The 8,364-nt window shown below is 33.1% G+C and overlaps 1 protein-coding gene across 1 annotated transcript; it reads right to left on the reverse strand.

The window, feature by feature from the left end:
• Nucleotides 1-321: 321 nt before the first annotated feature.
• Nucleotides 322-1,938, reverse strand: LOC132717274 (uncharacterized). The gene has a single exon (XM_060700710.1). It carries the CDS (start codon nucleotides 1,936-1,938, stop codon nucleotides 322-324), a length of 1,617 nt encoding a protein of 538 aa, XP_060556693.1.
• Nucleotides 1,939-8,364: the final 6,426 nt, after the last annotated feature.

Below are 8,364 nucleotides of genomic sequence, written 5' to 3' on the forward strand. Positions count from 1 at the left end.
AAATATTATATATTTATAAATAATCTTTTACAAAACGGTATATATAAATGATTAAAAGAAAGCATGTATGTACAACAAACAATATGAAAAGAAAACATGTATAAAATCATTGTAACTGTTACAATTGCAAAATACCACGGGAACATCTTTATAGTCAAACGCTTAAAGTTTGCTTTATCTCTTTCATATATGGAATTATGGATCAGATAGAAGAAAGTGATGTTAAGCATGAATGTTTCATGAATGTTGCTGTCCTAATCTGGCTTGTATATACCACTTATTTCTGTTACTGTCTTTGTCATTTCCACATTTCTGTACCTTTTATGTCCCTGAATTTATCAGAACAGAAATTAGTGTGGCGATATGAATCTTTGCAACATTGTTTCTCCCTCTTACATGAAGTGACATCGAGTAACACTGTAAAGCATCTCCAGCTCTACCTTCTTGTTCCATGCACTTTCCAAGAATATTTAGAGCTGTTTCCCGATGTCCAAGGTTTGGTTCCTCTTTTATGGTTCTTACAAGTTTGAAAAGAGCGGCTTGTTTTTCGTCATGTCTCCCTAGATCGCTGTTAATCTTGTATTGTAAAAAGTAGAGATACGGGAGAGAATCCACCACAGCATAATCCATCCATTCATCGTCCTTTATTGAACGAAACACTCTGTCCTCTTGTGTAGATCTGAACATTTCATATCTGAGTTCATTTGGCACACAGTGAATTTCACATGGCAGAAATCTTACACATAATGCTGTTATATACTGTAAGACTTCTTCATTATGATTTTCACATAAAACTTTGAATCCTTGTTTTAATGTTTTCCTTTCAAATACATTACAATTACAGCCAGGCTCAACAATTTGTAGATCATATCTTCTTTCAATCTCACTGAGTACTACGTTAGCTTTTTGTATTTCTTGCACACAGTATAAGATTGAAGCTAGTTTCAGTTTACTTGATGCAACATCTGTATTCAGACCAAGTGAGATGATCTCGAGCGTATCTGCTGATACAGTGTTGTACTGATTTATATTGATTGAGGCCAGTACAGATCCAAGTATTGTACAATACAATGATGTAACAATATGACTGGCTGTCTTATACAATCCTTCATATTGGCAATTGAATAGCTTTGATAAATTGCTTTTTAATATTTCTACAGCTTCATTAGGACTTCTGTCCTGAAGATGATAATAAGTATTTAACAGTTTCCCAGATATTCCTACAGTGATATTTTGTAATAGTTGTCCTGAAATAATGTGACTTGACTTGATTGGACATCTGTTATAAAACTTGAGTTGAAGCCTTGAACCAAGATTATCACATTTAATCCCAAGTAGTGTCACTCCTTCACTGTTGATTATATTTTTGAGTATTTCCAGGATATACGGTTTGATTTCAGATGAAATCTTACCTCTCATTAAATTGTTCCCAGGTATGATAAAATGTGGACAATTCTCATTAATGATATTGTTGTACAGGAGATAAAAACACAGTGAAAGACAAGAAAGTAAGTTATATTCTCTCCAGATGTTAGGATGTGTATTGGCGATACAGTGGAAGAGTACAGTTTTACACATAAAACTTGAAATAACATCTTTAAACAGTGGATTGATAAATGTTTTTATAAGCATTTTCATCAAGACATAACAGCGAATCTGTGTAATGTTTAAGTTAAACATTAACAGCCTTTCAGATAAAGATGTTGATATTCTCCATTCAAGTTGCTCATATTCACTGCCCCTACATCCAACAGGAACAACAAAGCACCCAGTTCTGCTGCAAAGTTGTTTTATTTCAGTAGATGGCCATCGACCACCGCATTGTTGATCCAACCATTGTCTAGCTTGTTGTGACCATGTTTTACAATGTAGAGCTAAAACAATATCTTTATCACAGTGGCCTGGTCCATATTGTTGCACACCTGCTGGTCCATGCATTTCTATACCTAATCTTGCATATATAGATAGTACAGGATTCTTATAAAGTAATTTTTCTGTTCTGCCTTGAAAAAGTTTCCAAAAGATTCACCGTCAAGAGGAAGAGGAGCATCACGTCTCAGCGCCTGAAGTAAACAATATCCTGGAGATACAGAATTATTTTGAATCATCAATAGATTTACTGCACCAGGTACCCACTCTCTCCAGTCTTGTATCACAAAAAAGGTAATCTAAGTCTGAGTTCATTCCTATTGTTGTTGTACCTTCTGACTGACTCCCAAAATTGAATGTAAAACCATCTGCCGGCGAATATATATTCTTTATTGATTCATTCAGAAGCAATGTTCTTCTCCTCTTCAGCACTATCCTCTCATCAACACCTATATCAGACAGAACCTCTGATAATCGCAATGACACAGTCTGAGTGTAATTTGGGACCTGATACATTCTGAAATATATAAGTTTTAAACATATCAGATTATGAATTTTTATGGAATATTGATGAATTTTCGTTTTTAAGATACTAACAATCAGATGACGATTGTTTATTGTTAAATCGACAAAACAACTCTTGCTTTCTAACTATACAATTTATAGTAGCTTTAATAAACACTATGAAATAAAAAAAGAAACTAATCTGATACAAAAATTTAAATAACTTTTAATAAACACTAGAAAAAGGTAAAGACACATGAAAGAATTGTCATTAAATAATTACTTTTGTGTTTATCTGCAGCAAATTTAGATCACGAAGTCACCAGATTTTCAATATTTTAAAGCACATAAAACTTTTGATAAATTTTCCAGTTGTTCATAATCTAGGATGTTAGGTTTTCTGAAATGATTTTTACTATCTCTTTTGTTTTTAATTTTACAAAGATATCTCTGTTCTGCTATCACTTTATTATCTGACATTTGTTATCTCACTATTTGATTACTGTTGTATTTAAGTCATTCAAAACTGTACTAGAGGTATGCATCCTATAGTGTCATAATAATCAGAAGAAAAAGTAGTTAGTATGGTTATTTTGTATGAACATTTTCATCATGCCCACGGGCAAATAGTTATTGAACCGTCCATCCGTCTGTCAGTCTGTCCGTCAAGAAAGATAACTTTGTTCTGCTATCACTTTATATTTGACATTTGTTATCTCCCTTTTATGACAAGATATTTGCACAAGGCAATTTGTTGGTTTTTTTTTCTTCACAAATAAATTCAGCTGTGTCTTTATTAGTTTAATATGTTTTGAATTATAGCTGAAATTCAGATTACCAAATATATGATTACTGTTGTATTTACGTCTTTCAAAATTGTACTAGATTTATGCTTCATGTATGTTAATCAAATAGTTTCACAATAATCATATGAACAAGTAGTAAGTTAGTTACATTTTTTATCATGCCTCCGGGCATATAGTAATTAAACCGTCCATCCGTTTATGTTTGAGTGGATTTTAGGGTCACTGAATAATTGATTTTTGATATCAGCTAACCTAGATTTTTACAAAGTGACCTACTGTCTTATCCTTTGATTGACAGCTATAAATTTTGGACCTTGTGCACAGTTTTAGATGTTAAATTGAACATTTATATCAGCTGACGTAGATAATTTGACGAAATTATCTTTGATGTACAGCTATGACTTATTTGGACTATTTGCTCAGTTTCAGATGTAAAATTGATCATTGAACAATAATTTATGGAAAGGATTCATACTTGAACAAAACATCAAGTGTGACCAATTGAAATTAAAAAAGGTTTTTTTTTTTAAATTTTCTTATTAAGATATTTGTTTAAAGCTTTTGATTTAGAAATCTTAGCATAAGCCCCCGCCCATCAGTTGGTTTTTTGTTAGCTCACCTGGGGACAATGTCCTCAAGGTGACTTTTGTGATGTCCCATTGTCTGTCGTCCATCGTCGTGCGTGCGTCCGTGTATCATGAATTTCTTAAAACAACTTTTCCTCCTAAACCACTTTGCCAAATTTGTTGTAGGAATGTTCCTTGCATGAAGCTCTCCCAATGTTGTTCAAAAAATTAGATTCCATAAAGAACTCTGGTTGCCATGGCAACCAAAATATTATTTTACAAAAAAAATCTTTAAAAACCTCTTTTAGAAAACCGAAAAAGTAAGAGCTTAGATATTTGGCATGAATCATCTTAAAGTGGATGTCTACCAAGTTTGTTAAAACAAAATTCCTAGGGTCAAAATTGACCCCACCCCAGAGGGTCATTAACTTTTTTTATATGTATTTATTACAAACTTAAAAAAAATCTTATGACAATCCAAAAGCATTATAGATTAGATATTTGGCATGAAACATTATCTAGTAGATTTCTACTAAGTTTGTTCAAATAAATGTCATAGGGTCAAAATTGGCCCCGCGCCAGGGGTCATTGATTTTCCTTATATGTATGAACTAAGAACTATAAAAGATCTTCTTGTGAAAATGAAAAAGAGCTACAGCTTATATATTTGGCACGAAACATCTTCTAGTAATGTCTACCAAGTTTGTTCAAATAAAAGCCCTAGGGTCAAAATTGGCCCCACCCCAGGGGATCATTGATTTTCCTTATAAACATCTATATAGTAAAAACTTTAAAAAAATCTTCTTGTGAAAATCCAAAGGAGCTAGAGCTTAAATATTTGGTATGAAGCAAACTCTATTCAAATAAAAGCCCTAAGGTAAGAATTGGCCCCACGCCAGGGGTCATTGATTTTCTCATTTTATGTATATAGTAAAAACTTTAATCCAAAAGAGATAGAGCTTAGATATTTGGCGTGAAACATGTTATAGTGTGTGTCTACCATGTTTCTTGAAATAAAACCCCTAGGGTTAAAATTTGTCCCACCACATGGGATCTTGTTCGACAGTTCAATCCCCAGCCAGGTCAAGTGTTTGTTCCTTTCTTTTTCCGTCATATTTTTATTAGCTCACCTCTAACTGTGACAGGCTGAACTGTTTAATAAAATGGCTGCCAGAGCTAAAATTAAAAAGCAACAGCTAAACAACATCTCAACCACTCGGGTTTAATTTTAATAATTTTACACAAAAAATTTCTTGGTGACTGTGTACAAAACTTTTTCAGGTTAGGCTGTTTCGTTTTTTAAAATTGTGCTTATGGGGTGAAAAGGGACTCCACTTCGACCGATTGACCTATTTTTCAGTTGAGCGATCGAGATCCCTCTGGGACCTCTTGCTTTATTTGGGTGGGGGAGAGGGTTTATACCGCACCAACACTGTATAGGTCATATGGTGACTTTTCCACTCCAGGGGTCACTGGTTTTTCTTGCATGTTCATATTCAAAGTAATCGTCTCTGAATCCACTAAGACTATAGCTTAGATAGATGGAACATTGTCTAGTGGACCACTACCGAGTTTGTCCTGTCCTGGATGCGCATGTGTTCTCTTCTTGTGTAAATAGAACATACTAAAAAGTTAAGATATATTTGGCATAAAACATTGTATAGTAGAAATAATCAATAAGTGCATTCCATAGCAACCATAATTGTACGTAGCAACCACTGACTTTCTGAAGGTACAAGTTGCTTTTGATTGCAACCAGTTAACTTCAATGCAACCATTGACTTCGATAGCAACCATTTATTTTTATCAAAATACCAGTGATATCGATAGCAACCATTGTCTTTTCTTCTTCTCCAAACTTATACAGTATTCATATTAACCATTGGTTTTTCTTTTTAACCACTGACTTCAATTTCATTTGACTTTCAATAGCAACCATTGACTTTCTGTAGCAACAATTAACTTTTTTTTCTATTTACAGAACTATTTTAGAATGATATCAGTTGACTGACTACATAGTCATCAAATAGATTGTTGTTCTTGTCATTATGACTCTCTTGTTTGGACTTTCTTTTTGTAAATATTTACTTTTTTCAAATTACATCAAAAATCTACAACATTTTTATTTAATTGGAATTTATTTGAAAGAGAAGATAACTCTGATAGACTTCCGTATAGCTTATTCCTCAAAAGATTTCATTGCTTGACACATTTTTTTTTCAATCAAGAGGGGTTAGTTTGCCAAACACTGCCGAAATATGCCCCCTTTCTACTTTGATTTGAATATATTGAATAAATTAAATTAATTTGGATTTTGTTTTCATATCTCAAGTGAATTGAATCATAGAGATTATCTTTTGCGATCAGTCAATATTTGACTACAGTTCAAATTTAAACCAAACCTCGATTTTAACGCTCATGTACATCCAGTTAGCATGCTCAAAGCAAGATGTGTTTTTTTTCTTTTCTAATCAGGTGAGACACGGCTGTTCCTCGAGTGGCATAGAACAACAAGAACCATAAAATACTTACTTTTTGCCCTTAGGCAACAATAAACATGTTTATTAATAAAGAAACATTTCTGGGTAGGTAGATATGTAGGTAGGTAGGTAGTTGTTTATGCATGTTTAAAACGTTATTTATGAACTACATAAATGAAAAGAATAAGGTTATTTTTGGAAGCCAATGTTCTCAAAAGCTGGTATAAAACATATTACTGTAAATACAAAATAATTTTGCCCAAAGTCTTGAAGTTTCAGAGGATATTTGTACCTGCAATTTTCATCGCCCGTCGCATCTGTAAACGTTTTTAATAGAAATTCATTAATTTGCCACGCACAACGGATCAAGCTGTATAAGCTTTAAATCTTGTATTTTTATATTAAAATTTTCATACACCTAAAGGTTACTAAAATAGCGCTCGTCCATTCATTTGTCTTGATGCGCACGCCCGTGTTTTCGTGTTCGCCAAATCGATGTCTGCTCAATAATTTGATACCTACCTATAAGGTGGTGTCTTCATACTTTTAAGACTATGGTCGTACCCCTGCTGATTTTTAATTCAAAATCACTTGTGTAAAATCTTTATCGATTTTGGCAAGGAATAAGCTTCTGGTTTTTTTAAACTTGGCAGGTACATAACCAATGATCAGAAGATGACCGATATTGATTGAGGTTACAAGGTCTAAGTCACACGGACACTTCAAGGAAAATCCTTTGGCACTAAAGATATAAGCCTAGTTTTGAGAAAAATAAATGACCGCTTGTGATGTCCTTGATAGCAACTTTCTCCTTTTGAGTAATAAAGTCAAAGAGTAAGGTCACATTACAAGTTAATATAAAGTCATTGTCCGCTCAATAACCAGACAAGATTTGTGAAACTTTGGGAAACTGCTTGGGACACATGGTAAGATGATGACACCTATTCCTTTTTAGGTCATAAAGTCAATGACACAGTGACACTTGTGTAGAATCTGGTCTTATTGTTCTGGTTGTTTTCTTTCATTTTTCATATTACTCACGACAGAACATACTTCGTGCGTACAACGTGTTAACAAGCGGACCTCTTGTTTTAGATGACGTCCATGCAAATTGAGTGACCCTTAAAGTTCAGCAATTTAAAACATTGGGAGTTTCGTTTTTGTAACTTGTTGAAATTTAACACACTAAGCAATACTTCATGGAAATATTTTTTGTGTATGTGTTTTGTCTTACCGGACTTTAGTTTTTTAAACTATATACTCATTTTCTTTGTGCATTAGATTTAAACTTTTTATGTCTATACAAGAGTACATGTATAAAGAAGTGAACAGATAAAAGTAAAAAAAGTTAACATTTTTGTTTTCAGTTTTATAATTTTCTTAGAATTAACGATAAATAACTCACATGATCCAAGGAAATTTCTGTAAATACGCATCGGATTTAATCTCTAACTGTAATTAATACCCATAGTTGTGCATTTTTCAGGCAGATTTATAGTTTATTCCAAACATTTTTCAACATCAACTTTTGGGCAATCAACATTATAACATTATATCGTTTGAAATATAAAATCAATAAAGCTATACGTGACTGTGCAAAAATAAGCATAACTTCGATGATTTCGGAATTTTAAGTAGTTTGATCCAAATCTATCCTAAGATACGAAAGCCTAATAGTGTCAAATTAAATAAAAATGCAAAGGCGTTATAACGCGAATAAAGGCATTATTGCGCGAATCAAAAGGCGTAATAACGCGAATAAAGGCGTTATAACGTGAATCAAAAGGCGTAATAACGCGAATAAAGGCGTGATAACGCAAATCAAATGGCATTATAACGTAAATAAAGGCGTTATAACGATAATTAAAAGGCGTAATAACGCCTTTATCCGCATTATTACGCGAAACAAAAGCTGTAATAACGCAAATCAAAAGGCTTAGTAACGCAGACCAAAAGGCGTAAAAACGCAAATTAAAACGCATTATATTGCCAATTTAATAACATATTTATAACGCAAACATAAAGGCGTAATAACGCGAACCAAAAGGCATAATAACGCAAAACGAAAGGCGTGATAACGCTAATTTAATACCATATAAATTCCAAACCGTGGCTTTGTAATGTAATTAGTAAGATAGA

This window comes from Ruditapes philippinarum, unplaced genomic scaffold (genome assembly GCF_026571515.1).
Source record: "Ruditapes philippinarum isolate M1 unplaced genomic scaffold, ASM2657151v2 ctg17567_1_1_1_1, whole genome shotgun sequence".
NCBI lineage: Eukaryota > Metazoa > Mollusca > Bivalvia > Venerida > Veneridae > Ruditapes > Ruditapes philippinarum.